The sequence below is a fragment of the Trachypithecus francoisi genome, unplaced genomic scaffold (genome assembly GCF_009764315.1).
Source record: "Trachypithecus francoisi isolate TF-2019V2 unplaced genomic scaffold, Tfra_2.0 Contig00378, whole genome shotgun sequence".
In the NCBI taxonomy this organism is placed as follows: domain Eukaryota; kingdom Metazoa; phylum Chordata; class Mammalia; order Primates; family Cercopithecidae; genus Trachypithecus; species Trachypithecus francoisi.
This window is the reverse complement of record NW_022680601.1, coordinates 88,022-110,560: the sequence shown is the minus strand read 5'-3', so window position 1 is coordinate 110,560 and position 22,539 is coordinate 88,022. Positions and strand designations below refer to the sequence as shown.

General features: G+C 39.7%; 1 protein-coding gene and 1 pseudogene across 2 annotated transcripts in view; both read left to right on the top strand.

Moving 5' to 3' along the window:
* Nucleotides 1-4: 4 nt before the first annotated feature.
* Nucleotides 5-22,539, top strand: part of LOC117083536 — a 36,228-nt pseudogene continuing 13,693 nt past the window's right edge. The window contains exons 1-3 of the transcript XR_004437115.1: nt 5-34; nt 2,598-2,765; nt 3,608-3,724. The product of XR_004437115.1 is annotated as an aldo-keto reductase family 1 member C1-like (transcript). The remainder of the gene's footprint in view (nt 35-2,597; nt 2,766-3,607; nt 3,725-22,539) is intronic.
* On the top strand, nt 7-15,135 carry LOC117083560 (aldo-keto reductase family 1 member C1 homolog). Its single transcript, XM_033211366.1, has 9 exons — nt 7-34; nt 2,598-2,765; nt 3,608-3,724; nt 5,000-5,077; nt 5,525-5,647; nt 8,494-8,603; nt 8,878-9,043; nt 13,021-13,103; nt 14,872-15,135. The coding sequence occupies exons 5-9, from the start codon at nt 5,528-5,530 to the stop codon at nt 14,912-14,914; spliced, it is 522 nt and encodes a 173-aa protein (XP_033067257.1). The 5' UTR covers nt 7-34; nt 2,598-2,765; nt 3,608-3,724; nt 5,000-5,077; nt 5,525-5,527; the 3' UTR covers nt 14,915-15,135.

Below are 22,539 nucleotides of genomic sequence, written 5' to 3'. Positions count from 1 at the left end.
TGTCCTGGGATTTGGCACCTATGCGCCTGCAGAGGTAATACTAATGTTTTTAGTGTTGAGAGTTTAAAGGAGCAAAGCTAGAGTAAGTGGAAGCTAGAGTAAGTGGAAGCTGACCAAGTTATCAGGCTTGTGTTCCCAAGTTACTCTGCATGACTTCCCTTTAAACGTCAGTCTTTGTTCTGCAATGCAGTCTGGTCACAGGGTCATCTACTGCTTATTTGGGGCACTGCTTTGTCTTCTGTTTATGTTTGTTTCACAGCTTGTCAGAGTCTATAAAACTCAGCAGAAAGAACATGGCCTGCCTGCTCCCTCTCTTGAAGATTGATTGCAATGGGAGTGGTTTCTCTGTTTCTTTGTATAGTTGAACAGATATTTACTTCTTCCAAGAAGACACAATTCAGAGGAATATTAATGGCAAAAGTTAGTGGAGACGGATTGCATGAAATCTGTTGGGAGAGTATCACTGTTCTGTTGGGCAGCCTCGTGCACCAAACTGTAATACTAGAGCTGGACTAAAGAGAATTTCCCATGTGCTACTCTCAGCTCTGGGAAAATTACCTGAAACGATAAAATATCCTCATTTTAAGAAAAAAAAAAAAAGTAAAACCTAACAAGGGAAGTTTAAATTCTTTGTCTTTGTTAATATGGGTCAGATTGGTATAAAAATACTGTAACAGAGACATTTCTTGTTTCTCTGACAAGAAAATTAATGGAATAGATTTTATTTTCTAGGCTTAGCTCTTTCTACACTGGAAGAAAACTTGTATCTCAAGACTGTCGTGGGAATACAATGTGTGTGAATAGGGACTAGTTATATAAAATTTGAGTCTCACATTTCTCATCTATACGATATAAGGATTTACAAAGGGACATTTTGAAGGCCACTGACAGGAGTGGTTTACTTTAATATAAATTGTCACGGAGAGGAAGTAAAGATGAGAACACCACTGAAAACTCCACCCTTGGTGAGCCTTTGAGTGCTCGCACAACAAAGAAATGGTCAAGGATGATATGAGGAGTGGGCTGTGAGACCCAGTATCTAGTTCCTTGTAATTCTGTGGGAAAAAGAAAGCCTCAGAAATACTTTTAAGATAGGAAAACAGTTTGCTTTGTTTCTGTTTTTGTCATTTAAAAGATATACTTTCAAATCTGTATCCACATTTGTTATGTAAGTCAATAATTGTAACTTTCACTGCAATCATATGTTTCCTAAAAGAGTTGCCTTGAATTTATGGAGCTGAACCCCATTTTGCTAATCACTTACTCCCTGCAGTCTATTTCTTGAATATACAAATCAATATCCTTAGAGTATATATCTCTACTCCTAGTATTTAGTTCTGTCATGTAGACAGAATGGCCAAAGGCTGGGTAGAAAAGACTTAACATAATAGACTGCTATCCATAGATAGACAGGCCTGTTTCCAATATAAACCAGCTGGTATCTGATAAGGTAGATTTCTCGGTATTTCCTAATTTATAAGAATGGTGGCTATAAGTAACTGCTTGTGGAAACTGTGGAGTTTCTGTGCACCTGCTTTCCTTTTGGAGACTGGAAGTTTTGTGTCTGCTAGGCAGAGTGAGTCAATGTAAGCAGTCCCAGACAAAATCTTAGTAATGGAGTATGTAGAGAGCATCTCTTGTAGACAACAGTTCACATACATTTGACAAAATGTGATGCTGGATAAAGTCAGAGTGTTCTATGCAGCAACATGGTGGGAGAGGAATCACAGGAACTTACACTGTATTCCTTCATAATTACTTCCATGTGGCTATTTCCCCTTCTCTCTTTTCCTTCCTTCCTTCCTTCCTTCTTCCTTCCTTCCTTCCTTCCTCCCTCCCTCCTTCCTTCCTTCCTTCATTCCTTTCTTCCCTCCCTTCCTCCCTCCCTCCTTCCTTTCTTTCTCTCTTTCTCTCTCTCTCTCCCTCTTTCTTTCTTTCCCTTTTCTTCTTCCTTTCCTTCTTTTTGAGATGGAGTCTCGCTATGTCGCCCAGACTGGAGTGCAATGGTGCGATCTCGGCTCACTGAAAACTCCACCTCCCGGGTTCATGCCATTCTTCTGCCTCAGCCTCCCCAGTAGCTGGGACTACAGGCACCGCCACCACGCCCGGCTAGTTTTTTTGTGTTTTTAGTAGAGACGGGGTTTCACCGTGTTAGCCAGGGTGGTCTCGGTCTCCTGACCTCATGATCCACCCGCCTCGGCCTCCCAAAGTGCTGGGATTACAGGCGTGAGACACCGAGCCCGGCCATTCCTCGTGTTAATTTCACCATACTAAAAATAATTAAGATTATATCTATAACTATAGGTTGCGTCCTGTTAATTTTTTCAAACAAAATCACTGAACCTGAAATTATTTTGGGGACACTTCCAAGTTAGTGATCAAGCAGTGATTTTCTGGGACTGCAGAAGTTCCTGCTATGCCCAACCTTTATTACTAACTGGGAAAGACCCAGGCTGACTGGGATGGACTTATGATTCTACGTATAGAACTCATCCAAGAAAGGAGGAAAAGGTGATTTTTGTGAAGGTCGCTGCTTGTGCCTGAACTAACCCTCAGGCACATTAGTCAGAAAATACTACCTTTGGTTGCTCCCCCAGGTTCCTAAAAGTAAAGCTCTAGAGGCCACCAAATTGGCAATAGAAGCTGGGTTCCGCCATATTGATTCTGCTCATTTATACAATAATGAGGCGCAGGTTGGACTGGCCATCCGAAGCAAGATTGCAGACGGCAGTGTGAAGAGAGAAGACATATTCTACACTTCAAAGGTACTGTGCCTATGATGAGCTTGTGTGCACATGTGTTTATGGTGATTGTGTGGAGGTGGCAATTCTATGACTGGATCCATAGTTGAGGGTGAATTGTGCTTATTTATTTCAATTTATTCACAATTATTCATGTAGTAAAACTACAATCAAAAGCAGGAAATGAAGATGACTTTCTCATCTTTGCAGTGTTCCAACTCATGACTTCGAAGTCCCTTTCCTCTTTGAGGTCAGCACAGATCAATATGGTTTAACATGGACTATAGAATCAGAGACAACCTTAATCAAATTATCTTATTACTTACCTCCTGGGTGAATTTCTTACATTTGTTAGGATTCTGAGTTTCCATTATCATCTTATCAGAAAGAGAGAGAAAGCAATGTAAAAGAGCTCTGTGCGTATAAAACAATGATACCTACATTGTTTTAAATTGCGTCCAGCCCAAGTTAACATATTAAAAACTGTATTTGCCTCCTCAGTTTCTAAACCACAAAAATACTTATTCTTGCCCATTGGGCTGAATTGATGAATTACACTACTAACATGAGTTGTAAAACATACCAAAGATAATTCAGATAATGGGTATGCTTATGATTTGATAACAACTTCTACCTTTGGAGTAATTTCACTCTTTCATTCAGTATATGTACTAACTATATATCCAACATATTACAAAGTTCATCAGGATATGGCAGAACAAAAGGCATCACAAAAAGAGAGAGAATAAGTTTGCCTGTGGTCATTAGTTTTGAAGTAGTAGAAAATGTCTAAATATTAGGTCGAGCAAACTAGTAAAATTGGCTCAAGTTTTCATTACACAACTTCCTTTCTCTCACCTCTGCAGCTTTGGAGCAATTCCCATCGACCAGAGTTGGTCCGACCAGCCTTGGAAAGGTCACTGAAAAATCTTCAATTGGACTATGTTGACCTCTATCTTATTCATTTTCCAGTGTCTGTAAAGGTAGGCAGCTTTGTGATCAAATTGATTTCACTTTTGTTGTCATCATAAATGTTGTTTTCATGGATATTTGAACTAAGCATTTTCTTAGGAGGACATAGGGATTATAACATGGAAGAAGAGCCCTAAACATAACTCCTAATTCCCTTTCTATTGAATACATTTTGAATCCGTACTTCCGTGATGCATGTCTACAAGAAAAGAGTGCAGAATCCTCAAACCGTCTGCTTTAAAAACTTGAGGAAATGACAATCATCTCCTTGAAGGCACAAGGTCTTAGTTATGACTCCTGAGTTCACCTCTTGGGATGTTCACAGACACAGAGTTTCATGAAGTTGTGGTGTCCAGAAAAGCTGTTGCACGTAGGGTGAACAATGAGTTTCCATCTTCTTGCATCTTTTCAAGGGGCAAGAATTCAGTCCGGGTGTGTCTTAAACTACAAACCTTCATGGAAAACCTTGTTGCTTCTGCTTCCTCTTTTTTCACACTGGAGTTTTTATTTTTGCTTAGCCATGAATTCTTGTGTCATTCATAACTTTTGTTTTAAGGTTACAGAAAACTACTCAGACTAGTTAATGCAAGGGTGTATTAGATATAAAAATGGGAAGTCAAAGCCATGGCTACATTAAGAATTTGATAAAATCTCTAAAAATGTATCCTTTCTCCATCCTTATCTCTGCTTTATTACAAAAAGCTTTTTAAATATTTGTTCCAACCTTTTTCATTGGTGGCATTTATGGCTTTGGAGCACTTTCAGGCTCATGGTTATTACTGTGAGCTCCTGTGCATCTCCCAACTTCCAAACTAGCCTTGAAAACACCTCCATGGACCATGATTGGTTCATGGTCCTGTCCATGGAACATCACATGTTCAGGGAGATAAAGAACTCTGATAGTGGCATCTGGGTCAAAAGTACAATCCTTTATTCCTGGATATCAAGGTCTTTTGCAGTTGAAGAGAGGTATTGCCACAGAGAAAATTATAGGAGCAGAAGAAAGTAATGTAAGTCAATGATGACACTCCATTACCAACCAGAAAGATGGTATTTATTTATACATATAATAGTTATAAGAGATTAGAGGAAGTCTGTCTCCTGAAGACATTCCTTATACCTTCATATGTAGCACACTTTGTACATATCACTCTCAGGAGCATTGCATCACCTACATCACGGAGGATTAGTGTCCTTAAATGTACCTCAGAGCATGGCTATGTGTGGGGAAATTTATGTGGAGAAATTGATTTGTGACATCACTAAATTGACTGCTTCTACTTCAGCCAGGTGAGGAACTAATCCCAAAAGATGAAAATGGAAAACTACTATTTGACACAGTGGATCTCTGTGCTACGTGGGAGGTGAGTGCTTGGAGGAGAGCACAGATAAGAAAGATGAGATAGGAGACATCTGGTTCCTATCTTCCAAGTACAAGAATGGAAAACGCACCATTGGATCAAAACCTTAGGAGCTTTACAAAGGTAGTTTTTGTGAGCAGTGATGAAAAAGAAATGACAGGCATACAAAAGAGAGAAGTGGAGGAGAAGGGTTGGGGGTAAGGAGGACTGGGATTTCTTTCCTTGCCTGTGCACTAGACTCTCCAGTTTCCTAAGGAGGAAACAAATTCTTACTCTTGCAATCACTATCTTCTTCTCCAATTTTCTGTTTTATTTTCTCCCTTTTAAGAACCACAGCTACATAGTTTGATTGTCATATCTAGACAGTTGTTTCTTTCACAGTTCTGTGTCACATTTATCTTGGTCTTCAGTTGACTACACTAATGACACCTCACAATTCCTTTTTCCCAGGCCATGGAGAAATGTAAAGATGCAGGATTGGCCAAGTCCATCGGGGTGTCCAACTTCAATCGCAGGCAGCTGGAAATGATCCTCAACAAGCCAGGGCTCAAGTACAAACCTGTCTGCAACCAGGTGAGCGCCCTCAGCCTCCTGTCTTTTCTGCTCTTCATGCCCCTCTTTCTGTCCTATTGCCAAGTATCCATTCATTTAGTCCCACTTATCTTTGTAAAAGAGAAGATTCTAGAGAGCAAAGCCTCTGTCTAGAAGGGCATAGAGGGCTCCTACTGGTACCCAGCTTAGAAAAGTCTTATGGAAAGGTGTTGCAACTTTGATGCTGAATTGTGAGTTATATTTAGAGGAAATCAGTTCAATCAAGGAGGCCAAGGATTGTCAATTAGATTCAGGGAAAGGTGGACTTACCCCTAAGCTATGAAAGATGACCAGAGAGTGGATGGGTCAAGTTGATTTGGAGGAAATTGTGCATAGATATGAAGCCATGAAAAGATGGAATGAGCAGTACATAAGGAGAGAGTGAGAGCAAGAGAAGAGAAATACTAGGGATTTCCATGGGGTTCAGATGTCTCAGTGCCTCTTGGTATCTCTGCTTTCACACTCCTTGACCAAGGGCATAGATACACTAAAAATTATCTGCAGACAATGAAGGTCATCCATGGTAGAAAGAGAAAATGACCTGTTTACAGAGATATCTGTTCACAGTGGATGAAATCAACACTGAGAAATATTTAGCAGAACATCGAGCTGGCCAATGACTGCCCCGCTCCTAGTCGGCTGCTGTTCTTTGGAGTCTGTCATGCAATCAGCTGCTTAAACACATCTATTCTATGCATGGTTCTTTCATAGCCTAGAGATAATTCCATCTTTTCCTTGCATCCTGATTGATGATTCCAGGCCTTCTTGATCAAATTGACTACCCCCAAATGTTACACACATTTCAGCATTAAAATCACCACACCTTTCCCAGTACCTTATACTTTTTTGTTTTATTTCATTTTTAAAAATTTAGAGTTAATGAGTAAAAATCAACAGTGGAAATACATAATGTATAAAATGTGTGAATTTGGTATAATGATATGGTGCCATGATAATTACATAAAAGCAATGAGAAATTAATGTGGTTTTAATACTAGTAGTTCCCCAATATTTTAATATGGCAATTTTCAAACTTTCCAAAAATTTGATAAAAATACTACTGGAGGCCCATGTTACCATTTATGTTCAAAATTACTAACATTTTGCAGTGTTATATAGGGATATATTTGCATAAATATATATAATGTTTCTAGAACCTTTTCAAGGTAAATTGTAAAGATGACAATTGACCCCTGGAGACCTCTCCAAGCATGTCACAGGAATGAAGATATTCTCCCAGTTACAGTGTCATTACTGTATCTAAGAACATCATCTACAGTGCCCTCATGTCATTTGGTATCCAGTCCATATTTGAATTTTCCATTGTTTAATCAAAATGTCTTTTGTGGCTCTCCTTTTTTTAACCAGAATTCAGTTGTTTTTATACCATTGTATTTTGATATCAGTTAACTTGTTTTTCCCAGTTATTGAAGGTTTCTGTAAATTAGAAATTAGATGAAAGTGTTTTATTACATTGATTTAAACCTTTGGGGCAAGAAAATGTTTTTATCATGCCGTGTTTTTCAAACTGCATCACACTAGACTGCATACAATCACAGAATGCCCCACTAGTGGTGAAGCTAGTTTTAAAAACTTGGTTAAACTAACGATGGTCAGATCTGTTGTTTTTAACACATGTTTTCTCTTTAACGATTACTAGTAATCTGCTGGGGTATAATTATCGACAGAAGAAGTCATAGTTCCATGACAAATTTTCACATATGATTGAGTATACATCAGTGATTTGAACTTTTTTGTGTTGTATTTCTGTTCTCTTGTTTGTTATTTCCTTGGGTTTTTTACAGAAAATTTTCAATTTTAACCACTTGTTTAACTACTCTTACCTGACATTTTACTAAAAATAGTTTCTCAACAAGTAAAAGTAATATACTATTATTCTGCTAAGTCCGGGTAAAAGTTAATATCGTCCTTCAATTAGCAATGTACTGAGAATGTAATTACTATAATGACCACCATCAGAGTAGACAAATATTTGTGTTCTTTTTCTCATTCTCTCACTAATTACTATAGACTCATGGATTTTTATCCTATGCTTTTTAATTCATTTTACTTATTTTTCAATGCTCATGTCTACTCAGTAGGTATATATGTATGTATGTATATGTGTGTGTGTATGTATATATATATATGAAAGAAGAATTTGATCAAAGACTCCTGAGGGTAGGTCTAAAAGACAAAGCACTTGTTTCATAGGAAACCCACTGGTGACATTTGAGATGTCACCATACAAATCCATCATACAAAAAGGAAAAGTAATGAAAGATTGTTAAAATTATCAGTATTTATACATATATGTATGTTTTCTAGTTCATCCATTATATATGGATATATATGTATCTCATAGATGGCATATGTGATATGTATGTTATATGTCAGATGAATTAGAAAACATTCATATATATGTATGCATTTTTGGTATCAATTAAGAAATCAGTTCTTTTTTCTTTTAGACATGCTTTCATGAATCTTTGACCAAATTCTTGATTTCTGGCACAAGTTGATGCCTAAGGCTCAAAGAATCTTACTTCATCCCAGCTCTGAAATTGGCCGTGTCTCCTTCTAGTGGTTGGAGTTATTGAGAAACCAGGATAGGGTTCGTAGAGTTGCTTGTGCTCAGAAATAGCATTTCGATTTTCTTAGGAGAGAGGGGCATAAAATTTATTTTTATGAAAAAGATCATTTCTTGACAATAATATTCTCAGTTCGAATTTAATGCTCTATATTATTCGGCTTCTTTTACTTTGGTCATTTTAATATTAATATGACTTTTGGATTATCTGATGCTTTTGCATCTTGCTCATCTGCAGGTGGAATGTCATCCTTACCTCAACCAGAGAAAACTGCTGGATTTCTGCAAGTCAAAAGACATTGTTCTGGTTGCCTATAGTGCTCTGGGATCCCATCGAGAAAAACCGTGGTAATAAGAGCAACAGGAATTTTATGTAAAACATTGTTTCGATTTCAGAAAATTTAATTAGCTCATGCTGTTTCCTGGAGTTCACTCACAGCTGACTTGGGGTGAGGGAAGAATTTGCATTTCTGACAAGATCCCAGCTGATGCTGAGGCTGCTGTTCAGGAGCCTCACTTGAGACGCTCTGGTGCAGAGTGGATGCCTTAGTCTGTTTAGGGAGCCGCCTAACAAACTGTATCCCCAGCCTCAGGACTTCAGCATTTCTGCCTTTCCTTCCAGGGTGGACCAGAACTCCCCAGTTCTCTTGAAGGACCCAGTCCTTTGTGCCTTGGCAAAAAAGCACAAGCGAACCCCAGCCCTGATTGCCCTGCGCTACCAGCTGCAGCGTGGCGTTGTGGTCCTGGCCAAGAGCTTCAGTGAGCAGCGAATCAGAGAGAACATGAAGGTGAGGAGCCGGGCTGTGGGCCTCAGGACTGCTGCACAGTGTCCTTCACACGTGTGCTTCTTGTAAGGCTCTCGGGACACCCTTGGGCCAGCTCCATTTCCCCTGTATTTCCTATGCATGAACTCTTTGTGTACATCATAAGGATTTCTTCTACTCTGGCACAGGAGAGGCAACACAGGTGGAGAGAAATAGGATGGGATCAAAACCAGAGATTTGAATTAGCATTAACTCAGTGATATCCATATCCCTCTGTTAGGGATATGTCCTTTTCTTTATTTTCTATAATGAGGTGTTTGATTAGATGTTTTTTAGTCTCCAAATCATCGTGAATTTTTTTTGTATATTTATGTAGTATAAATTCCTTATATTTATTCTCTTAGAATTTTGTCTTTGTGAATTGTTTGTTTAACTCTGCCTTTTTTTTAATGAGGTGGTTGTTCGTCTTTATTTTTATGTGTAGGAGACCATATTTATTCCAACATCTAAGGTTATAAGCCAAACCCAGTTAACACAAAGGCTTAATGCAAAAGCATTTGTTGAGCTCAAGATTCCATGGTTAGAAAATTAGCCTGGGCTCAGCCTGAACTCAGTCCAGTCCTTCTGTTCCTGGCCGGGCTCTCATGTGTGTGCAGCGCAGTGAGGCAGCTCTGCTTCAGGATGTCCATGGGGCATCTGTCTGAGCGCCCCCTTCTCCCATGCAGTTCTTTATCCTCCAGTCATCCAGCCCAGTATTCATCTCAGGACAGGGCACGACTCCAAGGCAGTGAGTGGACACGTGCAAAGCCTTTTCATGTCTAGGCTCAGAGCTGCCAACCATTGCTTCTGGGAAATTCCATCACCTAATGCAAGTTACAGGATAGGTCAGACTCAAGGGGTGAGGAAATACACACCGCCTCTTATTATTACCTGTTATTGGAAGGAGCTGGAAATTCACAGAACCAAGCAAGTGGGTACAGGGACATGTGACTGCAGAGGGCAGTTCCTAATTAATCTATCATTTAGATGATATGTGTGAAATAATATATTAATAAGTATATGTATGAATATGAATATATCTAAATTGATGTATTATTTCATATATTCTCAAGAATACATCCAAGTCTCTAGAGAATATCCAAATACATACATATGTTTGTTTTCTAATTAGTTATATATAGATACATGAAATATGCATCATATATGGTATATATATATTGTAAATCCTATGTCGTATATATGACATATATCACATATATGTATATGTCACTATTTTCTAAAACCTTAAGTAAAATCAGTGTAGAAACCCATAGGATACTCTGAAATAATGACACAGAGAATGAGAAAGAAAGTAAAAAATGACAATGAAACAATAGATGAATCTAGGTAATGGCATTCACTATATGATTTTAAAAATATTTTTAGACATTAGAAAACTGACAAAACAAAAAGGAAATGTTATGAAAGACTGTGGAAATTATCAGTATTTATACATGTGTGTATGTTCTTTAATTCATCTAGTATACATAGATATATATATGACATGTGTTATATATGTTAAATTAATTAGAAACCACATATATATGTATTTATTCTGGATATTAATTCTTTAGAGACTTGAATGTATTCTTGAAATAACATCTTCCAAATTTTACCTGTGTTGTCATATTCTCTGTGGTTATGTTTTCACAGACAGAAGTTTCTATCCTTCATGTAGACTCATTTTTCATGCCTCTTTCTTGTGGTTGGTGAATTTTGTGTCTTATCCTATATTGGGACTATCACAATATTTTACTGTGTTAGCTTACAAAATTATTAATATTCTTTCCTTATAAATTTAGTTAATTCGAATGGGATTGACTTTTTAAATACGATATGAAATAAGGATCCAAACATGCATATCTAATTTTTGAATTTTTAGCAAAATTTCCCACCGACATTTATTGAAAAGTTCATATTTGCTCACATAACTTGACATTTTTTTACCTGTAACATATATGAAATTTCCATGAACAATTATCTGGCCTCTCTTCCATCTTCAGTTCACTTATTTACTTTTCTGTACTATGATGTTAAAAAGTAAGTTTCACTTCCAATATGTTACAAATAATTTTCTAACGTCTTCATTTATTTAATAATATCTTAGCTATTCTTGACTAATGTATTATTTAAAATTTTGAATCATCTCATTAACTTCCACAAGCAAGTAAATGTTTTAATCTCTTATTGACATTTAATAAGCCTGCAGATCAATGTGGAGAGAACCGAATCTTTGACAATATTGAGATTTCCAATCCATGATCATATGAATTTCCCACTACTTATTAATAAATTATCTTTTAATAAATATATCATTAATTTCATAACTTTCTCCATTACTGTTAATTTTTTTTTTTTTTTTGGAGATGGAGTCTCACTGCGTCACCCAGGGTGAGTGCAGTGGCACAATCTCGGCTAACTGCAACCTCCGCCTCCTGGGTTCAAGCAGTTCTCCTGCCTCAGCCTCCCGAGTAGCTGGGACTACAGGCACACACTGCAATACTCAGCTAATTTTTTGTATTTTAGTAGAGATGGGGTTTCACTGTGTTGCCCAAGCTGTTCTTGAACTCCTGAACTCAGGCAAACCTCCCGCATCGGCCTCCCAAAGTGCTAGGATTACAGGCGAGAGCCACCGCGCCTAGTAATTACTGATACTTTTAATAGTTTTTGATCGCTTTTCATTTTTGTTTTGTGGACTTTCTAATGTATAGAAATACTACAAGAATAATGCAACAAATGCGCTTACCTGGATTCATCAAGTGCTACATGGTTGTCATTTTTTTTTATTATACTTTAAGTTCTAGGGGACATGTGCACAATGTGCAGGTTTGTTACATATGTATACACGTGCCATGTTGGTGTGCTGCACCCATTAACTCATCATTTACATTAGGTATATCTCCTAATGCTCTCTCTCTCCCCTCCCCCCAACCCACAATAGGCCCCGGTGTGTGATGTTGCCCTTCCTGTGTCCAAGTGATCTGATTGTTCAATTCCCACCTATGAGTGAGAACATGTGGTGTTTGGTTTTCTGTTCTTGCTATAGTTTGCTGAGAATGATGGTTTCCAGCTGCATCCATGTCCCTACAAAGGACATGAACTCATCCATTTTTATGGCTGCATAGTATTCCATGATGTATATGTGCCACATTTTCTTAATCTAGTCTGTAACTGATGGACATTTGGGTTGATTCCAAGTCTTTGCTATTGTGAATAGTGCCACAATAAACACACGTGTGCATGTGTCTTTATATTGGCATGATTTATAATCCTTTGAGTATACACCCAGTAATGGGATGACTGGGCCAAATGGTATTTCTAGTTCTAGATCCTTGAGGAATCATTTTTTACTCTCTCTTTCTCTTATTTTCTGTATCACTCTTTCAGTTTTCCTATGAATTTGTACACTTATTTGATTGAATGAGTTAGAGTGACATCTTTTTGATATTTAGAATCTCCCAAATTTACACAGTTGAGTACCCATGCCTTTTGAATGTGCAATCATTAGTATTTAGACAATTATTGGCTTGAGTTATGTTGAAAACTGTTTTTTCCTATTATACCTGCTCATTGGAGAGATAGATATTCAATGTTATTCATCAAACCTACTAAATTACGCTAGACATTACAAAATTTGCCTCTAGATTCTTGTGGGTCTTCTAGGTACATGACCCTATCATGTGTGCACAATGTCAGCTGTTTCTTCTTCAGCATCTTGAGATATTCTCTTTGTCTGCAGTGTTGTGCAGTTTCAAAATATTTTATCTGGGAATGGATTTTTGTTTATTTTTCGTCTGGTTTTCATTGACCACTTGAATGGTTAGAGAGGTCTTTCATAAATTTTGGAAACGTATCGATCTTTGAAGTATTGTCTCTGCACCCTACTGTCTGACGTACTTGGTGGTTCCCAGTTGGCAATGATGTAATCTAAAAATAATTAAAGTTTTCTATTACTTTGATAGGTGTTTGAATTCCAGTTGACTTCAGAGGACATGAAAGCCATAGATGACCTAGACAGAAATACACGATATTTGACCCCTGATATGTAAGTAATTTTGGTGATGGGTGTCCTAATTTATTTTCAGAGGAGGAATGTAGCATGGGTGTTGAGAGTGACCTCCACACCAGGGGCACAGAGGCCAATGTGAGACAGAGGTGAGACAGGAGCTTTCTGGACCTCTCCTCATGGACTCACTCCAGAGCCCTGTTCTCTGGCAGGGAGAGAGGCCCGGAGTCAGTGTGGTCAACCTGTCCCTCTGCTCTCATGACTCCATGGAACTCTCCAGAGCAGCCAAGATCATTGCTGAATCTGCACCTTCCATGTAGGGTGCCGTTTGTACTACTGTCTCGTGTACATACTGCGGATATTGCCCATGTGGTCACATTAGATGTTTCCAAATTTGTGCTTATATGTTGCTCTTCCCAACCTGCTAAATATCTTACCAGATCAAAGGGAGTTCCATCAACCTTGTGGGCCAGGTTCCAATTCCCACCTACTTCACGTGGAATTGCTTGCTAGATCCTGTCAATTAAGTATTTTTAATCATTTCAAACCTTTTTTGTGCCTTTCTTTGCATGTTTTCCCATGACCCAAACACCGCATTTGCCTCCACAAGTCTGTCTTAGTGGAGTGAATAGGAGCACTTGGCCTTGATGTTCTGCAATATGGAGATCTCAGTGCAGAGAATAAAGAAATTTTAAAATCAAATGAAGAGTGTAGATGTAAAAGCACCATTGTTGGAGATAAGTTATAACCAATAACAGATGTTTACTATTCCTCTATGTTCTAAGGTTCTAGGATTCATAGAAGGTCACTCAAAATGAGGGAAAAAAGAAGTTATGTAACTGATGGCAGTGGAGATTTTAACAACTAATAGAGATGATGAGATAATGTGTGAATAAAACAAACACAATGGTACATCATAAGTACCCAAAATTTGTAGATATTATTACTAGTATTTTATTGATTTAGAGGAAAATACAAAATGAAAAAGGAAATGATAAAAAGAAAAGGAAAAGTGGCAAGCATTAGAAATTTTTACAACCAATTAATATTTTCTGGGATCATAAAATCAATCACTAGTGCTATTTCGGAGAACTCAAATATGGTCTGGAGTAAACCACTTGCCAGCTTCCTAGTATTTGCTCTTGGTGTAATCACAAAGGATAGGCTCAATCCCCTAATTAACAAGTTGTAACTGTCCATGCGAGCAGTCATTTATCTATGTCTGTATATTTTGGGTTATTTCAACCTATAAAATGGTTGCTGCATTGTAGCTCTTTGGCTATTGGAACCTATATCAAAAACAACAATTTACATTTGTGAATCTAACCAAGTGTGTTGCATATGATAGGCCGGTAGTAGGTAAGATGCATAGAAATAAAATAAAGTATAATTGCTACCAGTATAATAGTTACACTCAAAATTGTCTGTTAGTGATGATCGTATGTCTTGCTTATTCCTCTTCAAGGTAAGGCAGAATGAGTTCCTGTTTTTACTGAGAATTTGAAATAGAAAATGTCAGATATCTCTTTGCTCTGTTGACAGATGTAGAGAAATATGTTTGAACATTTGACTGTGTGTGTTTTATGTGTTCAGTTCCAGGCAGAGGAATAGAATTAAATGATTCTTTATTTTGAAAATACAGATATAATAAAGTCATGTTCATTAAACTAAGAAACACAGATTCTAGAGCAGTCAGAAAATGAACTTCTTAACATCTACACTAGTGGTGGTTTCCTAGAAATCACTGTGCTATCTGCTAGTAGCGGAGTCATTGCCATTCAGAGTGTGCACTTTTTTCTCTTTCCAGTTTGGCTGAGTCCCCTGATTATCCATTTTCTGATGAATATTAACATGGAGGGCATTGCATGAGGTCTCCCAAAAGGCCCTACATGTGGATGGTGACACAGAAGATGTCTCTATGCTGGTGACTGGACACATCGCCTCTGGTTAAATCTCTCCTGCTTGGCCACTTCATCAAGCTACAGCTAAGCCCATCAGCCAGAAAAGAAAGACAATAATTTTTTTCTCATTTTGAAAAAATTAAATGTTCTCTCCTAAAGATTCTTCACCTGCTTTGGTCTCCATTACTTCTATGTTTTCTTTCCTTCTGACACACTAGTGAACCAAAATTGTGATTTGCCTATACGTTTAGGGCCAGAATTGGAAAGTGAAATCAACCATTTAAGATTCATTTCTGCAGTGGGAGTGGATGGAGGTTCACCCTCTGGGAAAGGGGCAGGTGACAGGTGTTTATCAGTCAGTGGCTCTCTAGCTGTTGTTGGAAGAAGCACAGGCAGCATGGAGTCTAGAGGGTGAGCGATATTGACCAGCAATTCATGGGCTCCCTGCAGCAGTGTGAGGGTCAGAGTTTCTGGAGCTTGGGAGGAGGCATCCCTGTGAGAGGGGGCATTAGGGAGGTGGAAGGGCACCCACTAGGCAAAGTGATTAGAAGTCAGGTATGAGGAGGTTAAATAAGAGAGAGTCGAGTACATCTCTGGTTGGAAAAACATATCAGCACCCTTTTTTTTCTGATCATTATATCTTGTTCATCAAAAGAAACTTTCCAGGATGTTTTAACAAACCCCACAGCTGAGAGTCAGGCGTGAATCTTTGATGTGTGCCCAGTCACAGTGTTGACCCTATTGGTCTGTGGTAGGGCAGGACATCAAAGACATCATTGAATAATCACATTTCCCTGACTACTTCATATTTGGAAAATATTCTTAGATTGTAAAAATGTACTGTTCATTTGTTATATTCAATTGTTTAAATGTTTTATGCTTTAAACAAGGCATGGTTACCATGTAGCTTAAATCTTAAGTACCCTAGGATTGTTGGAATAGTAAATGAACATCATACTTAGGAATATAGCTAAGTATGGGGAAAGATCTCTACAAGAAAAATTTTAGGCCGGGTGCGGTGGCTCAAGCCTGTAATCCCAGCACTTTGGGAGGCCGAGACGGGCGGATCACGAGGTCAGGAGATCAAGACCATCCTGGCTAACACGGTGAAACCCCGTCTCTACTAAAAATACAAAAACTAGCCGGGCGAGGTGGCGGGCGCCTGTAGTCCCAGCTACTCGGGAGGCTGAGGCAGGAGAATGGTGTAAACCCGGGAGGCGGAGCTTGCAGTGAGCTGAGATCCGGCCACTGCACTCCAGTCCGGGCGACAGAGCGAGACTCAGCCTCAAAAAAAAAAAAAAAAAAAATTTTAAAAGCTACTCAAAGAAATCAGAGATAACACAAATGCAAAACAAGTACAGGAGGCAGCAAAAGGTAACTGATGCCACTCAAGAGATCTCATGGAGAACTAAGAAAATGGAGAAAAGTACCACATGGCAGATGGGAGGCGGTGTTGGCATGCGTCTCCCACTTGGAAGGACAGATGAGTGTGTAGCGATTTACACTGTGAATTTTTTTGCAAGAACCGATGCAGGAACTTAACAGAAAATCAACAACAAAAAATTTACATACACTTTGAAGAAGAAGCAGGGACCAGCCTACTCCATGAAACAAGCAAAAAACGTCACATCCCCACCTTGGGAGGGGAGACAGTGCACTCCAGAGCACACATCCCCACTGGGAATCTGGAAATTCAGGCCACAAGAGAAGGCTTTAATCCTCTGTAGAGCAGGAATGGATTTAGGGAGCAAGTGAAATATACAAACAGAAGCAGCAGCAGGAAGTGCCTTGCAGGCATTCCCAGCCTTCAGTGTGAACTCAGGGAAGCCATTCCTGACTACATGTCATAGGGGCCCTTGGCGAAGTCAGCTAATGAGCTCAGAGAGGGGTCACAGGGTAAAAGAAGCTCCCAACTGAATTTTGTGATATAATCTCGAGTGGGGACACGTGCCCTTGAGCAGAACCCACATGGGAGAGCTGGAAGTGCATTGCAGACATGAGTGCAGAAGCCGGGTATCCAGCCTTGTGGGCAGACCTGGAGGGATGTGGCCTGAAAGCCATGGTTATTATCTCTATGGGAAAGCTGATGACCTGGGGCTGGTCTGAGTTTTGTGCACAGATTGCCTGGATATAAATCTGGCACTGTTAGCAGAGCATTACAGGAATGAAAGGAATAAAAACTGCCTTGCCAACTCCATGGGTGCTGGGTGAGACTCACTGCCACCCACTACTTCCCACTCCCTTTGTGAATTCTGCTGTGCAGCAGAGGCAGTGAAACTCCCCACTGGAACATTATCCCAGCAGCCTGAGAACAACCTTTTGGGCCTCACAAGGGTTGCAGCCTGCCTCATCCAAGGAGACTCAGAGTACAGACCCACATAACCCTGAACTCATTGGTGGTACCCCTCCACCCCCCTGGTAGCTTAACAGAAAGATACACTTTTAGGAGCTTCATAGCTCCCGCCTCCATCCCATCCCTCATTGCCTGAGAAACCACTTTCCCTGGATAACTCAGGGCAAGCTCAAATCCCCCTGCTACCACCCCAGATGGTGCTCTTTTCCAAGTGCCACCTCCTAGCTGGAGACCAACCAACACAGTCCACATGGCACCTCAAGGAAGAGTAAATAGAACTGTTCCCAGGAAGGAGAAAACACCTGCATGACCTCAGCTATTACCACTGTGTACCACACCCAGGCCGACTAGAGGTCTTGAGTCCGTCCGCATGACAACTTCACTGCTCACGTAACCAGCATTCAAGCACACCAAGCTTATCTATATCTAAGGAGTCTCGGAGACTACATTGCTCCCTTGCCATCTCAATCAGAGGTGATGCTGGTATCCACTGCTTGGAGACTTGAGGACAGGTCACATCAATGGATCCTTTGCCAACAAATCCAGCACTAGCCTGGAGTCTGGGGACCCCACTGGGTGGCTAGGCCCAGAAGAGCAGTAGCAATCACCGTAGTCCAGCACTCTGGAAGTTTCATTTTGACCAGAGGAAAGAGAGTACCCCATAAGGGAACACCAGTGGGACAGAAAAACCTGAACAGCAGCCCTTGAGTCCCAGGTCTTTCCCCTGTTGGGAAGTTTCTTACAGCAGACAAACAATTGCAGAGCTGGGTGCAGTAGGAAAAGCCTGCACCTTTACCCCAACGGGAAGGCAGCTTCTGTGACTGAGAAAGGTCCTGGAGAAGCGGTCCTTTTTCCCCGCTGGTGCACCACTGAAGCCCACAGCTGGGGCTACTTCCACAGGAACACAGAGTGGATACACCTATAGACAGCCTTCCTGGAACAATTCATGATGATTGCACCCCCACAGGAGAAGCACTCTCCAGATGCAGGCTTGCACAAGAGGCAGTCATAATTCTTCCCGAGTTGGAACACCAACATTTCTAGAGATGAGAAGAGGTGCCTATCTGACCTGAACAACTGGAACCCTGGGACTGGAGTGAAGCTAGGATGGGCATAGCTTTCCTGCTGACCTGGCAGGGGAGCTGAGTAAGCTCCCATTCTTCACCATGATGAAACCTCAGCACATCTAACTGAGAGTTCCCCTAGGCACCTTCATCAAGGCCGGGACCTCTGCCCATGATTGGGCTTTACACCTACTTACCTGCTTTAGCTACAAACAGTGCCTACCCCAGAATACCTTCTCTACTGGCCTGAAGCCTGATCCATCAACTCAGTAAGTAAAACACTGAGGAAAAACTTAAAAATTAAAAAGTGTGCATCACAGGAGAATGTGAGAAGCTTCAAAAGACACTTGCCACTTCAACCTCAAGGAGACAGTGAACTTGACCACACACCAACTATGAAACTACTATAACTCACATCTGGGAAAGCCAGTGCACATAGACTGTTTGTAACTAAGGAACTCACACACTATTATATACAGTGCTTTATAGAAGCTTATTAGTTCCATTAAGTCACATGTGTCTGTTTTTATTTTCTTGCTTGTGTTTTTGTAACCTCACAACTGGATTTCTTCATGCCTGTGTACATAATTCATTTTATACGCCTTTAGTTAACCTTTCAACAGTATGCAGAGATGGGCATTGCCCATCCAGTGTTCTCATATAATGTGAGGGAAGAAGAAAGAAACAATATTTTCTAGCTAGGCCAGTGACAGAAATGGATTCAAAACATCAGTGTGTGAAGCTAAATGATGGTCACCTTGTGCCTGTCCTGGGATTTGGCACTGGTGCACCTCTAGAGGTAATAATAATATTTTTAGTGTTGAGAGTTCAAAGGAGCAAAGCTAGAATAGGTGGAAGCTGATTTGTGTTCCTCTGTGCTCTGCATGACTGTTCTGATCTCCGTTTCCCTAGGGTAGAGCTGTGCTCTGTGTACAAAGAGAAAAGGTGAATCTTTGTTCTGCAATGCAGTCTGGTCAAGGTGTCATCTACTGCTTATTGGGGCACTGTTTTGTCTTCCATTCATGTTTATTTCACAACTTATTAGAATACATGAAACCCAGTAGGAAGAACACTGCCTTTCTGCTCCCCTCTTTTAGGTATTAATTGCAATGGGAGTGGTTTCTCTGTTTCTTTCTATAGTAAGATAAATATATTCTTCTTCTAAGAGGACATGATCCAGAGAAATCTTTATGGCAAAAGTTAATGGAGATGGGGTGCAAGAAATCTATCTGGAGAGTATCACTGTTCTGATGGGTGATATTGTGCACCACATGGTAATATTAGACCTGGACTAAAGAGAATTTCCCAGGTACTGTTCTCACCTCTGGGAAAATTACATGGAAGGAAAAATATCCTCATTTTCAGAAAAAAAAAAATAGAACCTCGTCAAGGAGAACTACAAACCACTGCTCAGTGAAATCAAAGAGGACACAAACAAATGGAAGAACATACCATGCTCATGGATAGGAAGAATCAATATCGTGAAAATGGCCATACTGCCCAAGGTGATTTATAGATTCAATGCCATCCCCATCAAGCTACCAATGACTTTCTTCACAGAATTGGAAAAAACTGCTTTACAGTTCATATGGAACCAAAAAAGAGCCCGCATTGCCAAGACAATCCTAGGTCAAAAGGACAAAGCTGGAGGCGTCACGCTACCTGACTTCAAACTATACAACAAGGCTACAGTAACCAAAACAGCATGGTACTGGTACCACAACAGAGAAATAGACCAATGGAACAGAACAGAGTCCTCAGAAATAATACCACACATCTACAGCCATCTGATCTTTGACAAACCTGAGAGAAACAAGAAATGGGGAAGGATTCCCTATTTAATAAATGGTGCTGGGAAAATTGGCTAGCCATAAGTAGAAAGCTGAAACTGGATCCTTTCCTTACCCCTTATACGAAAATTAATTCAAGATGGATTAGAGACTTAAATGTTAGACCTAATACCACAAAAACCCTAGAAGAAAATCTAGGTAGTACCATTCAGGACATAGGCATGGGCAAGGACTTCATGTCTAAAACACCAAAAGCAACGGCAGCAAAAGCCAAAATTGACAAATGGGATCTAATTAAACTAAAGAGCTTTTGCACAGCAAAAGAAACTACCATCAGAGTGAACAGGCAACCTACAGAATGGGAGAAAATTTTTGCAACCTACTCATCTGACAAAGGGCTAATATCCAGAATCTACAAAGAACTCAAACAGATATACAAGAAAAAAACAAACAACCCCATCAAAAAGTGGGGAAAGGATATGAACAGACATTTCTCAAAAGAAGACATCCATACAGCCAACAGACACATGAAAAAATGCTCGTCATCACTCGCCATCAGAGAAATGCAAATCAAAACCACAATGAGATACCATCTCACACCAGTTAGAATGGCAATCATTAAGAAGTCAGGAAACAATAGATGTTGGAAAGGATGTGGAGAAATAGGAACACTTTTACACTGTTGGTGGGATTGTAAACTAGTTCAACCATTATGGAAAACAGTATGGCGATTCCTCAAGGATCTAGAACTAGATGTACCATATGACCCAGCCATCCCACTACTGGGTATATACCCAAAGGATTATAAATTACTCTACTACAAAGACACATGCAGACGTATGTTTATTGCGGCACTATTCACAATAGCAAAGACTTGGAATCAACCCAAATGTCCATCTGTGACAGACTGGATTAAGAAAATGTGGCATATATACACCATGGAATACTATGCAGCCATAAAAAAGGATGAGTTTGCGTCCTTTGTAGGGACATGGATGCAGCTGGAAACCATCATTCTTAGCAAACTATCACAAGAAGAGAAAACCAAACACCGCATGTTCTCACTCATAGTGGGAACTGAACAATGAGATCACTTGGACTCAGGAAGGGGAACATCACACACTGGGGCCTATCATGGGGAGGGGGAGGGAGGAGGGAGGGATTGCATTGGGGAGTTATACATGATATAAACGTTATGCACATGTACCCTAGAACTTAAAGTATAATTAAAAAAAAAGAAAGTCTAAATTCTTGGTCCTCGTTAGTGTGTATCGGATTGTATGAAAATGGTAAGTTGGTCCTCTGACACGCAAGTGAACAAAATTCAGAGTTTATTTTCTAGACTGAACTATTTCTACAATGGGAGAACACTTGTATCCCAAGACTGTCCTGTCACTACAAAGTGCGTGAATAGGGACTAGTTACACCAAATTTGTGCTTCACTTTTTCAACTGTAAGTTGTAAGGACTTACAAATATATTTTGAAGACCGTGGACAGGGATGGTTTACTTTGTAATATAGATAAGCAAGGAGAGGATGTAAGGATGGGGACACCCCTGAAGCTCCAGCCTTGATAGGCCTTTGAATGCTCACATAGCAAAGAAAAGATCAAGAATGCTATGAGGACACGGCCGTGACTCCCAGTATTTAACTTTTTGTAATTTCATGGGAAAAAAGAAAGCTTCTGAAATACTTTTAAACAGGGAAAATATTTTGTGTTATTTATGTTTCTGCATTTAAAATATATACATTCGAATATGCTCCCAAATTTGTTACATAAGTCAATAATTGTAAATTTCACTGCAATTTGATTTTTTTTCCTAAAAGAGTTGACTTTAACTTTGGATCTGAAACCCACTTCAATCTCTTACTGTCTGCAGTCTATTTTTTAATCTATAAATCAACATCCTTAAAGTCTACATCTTTACTCCTAGTATTTAGTTCTGTCATGCAGGCAGAATGACTAATGGCTGTGTAGAAGAGAATTAACATAATAGACTGCTCTCCATAGATGTGCCTGTTTCCAAAATGGACCTGGCTGGTATCTGAGAAGGTGGTTTTCTCGCTATTTCCTAATTGATAAAGATGGTGGCTGTAAGTAACTGCTTGTGCAAACTGTGGGGCTTGTGTGCACCTGCTTTCCTTCGGGAGACTGGACTTTTTGTCTGTGTTAGGTAGAATGGGTCAATGTAACCAGCAACCAGTGAAAATCTTAGGAATGGAGTATGTAGGGAGCAACTCTTGTAGACAACATTTTCCATATATCGTCAAAATATGATGCTGGAGGAAGTCAGTGTGTTCCATGCAAGATCATGAGACAGGAATCACAGGAGCTTGCACTGTATTCCTTCATAATTCCTTCCATGT

What these genes read in the sequence shown, in the direction of transcription:
- LOC117083560 (XM_033211366.1), top strand. Translation starts at nt 5,528, where the DNA reads ATGGAGAAATGTAAAGATGCAGGATTGGCCAAGTCCATCGGGGTGTCC. An exon ending in TCCCATCGAGAAAAACCGTG is followed by an intron (nt 8,604 to 8,877) that starts GTAATAAGAGCA and finishes CTTTCCTTCCAG; the next exon opens with GGTGGACCAGAACTCCCCAG. An exon ending in CGATATTTGACCCCTGATAT is followed by an intron (nt 13,104 to 14,871) that starts GTAAGTAATTTT and finishes TTCTCTTTCCAG; the next exon opens with TTTGGCTGAGTCCCCTGATT.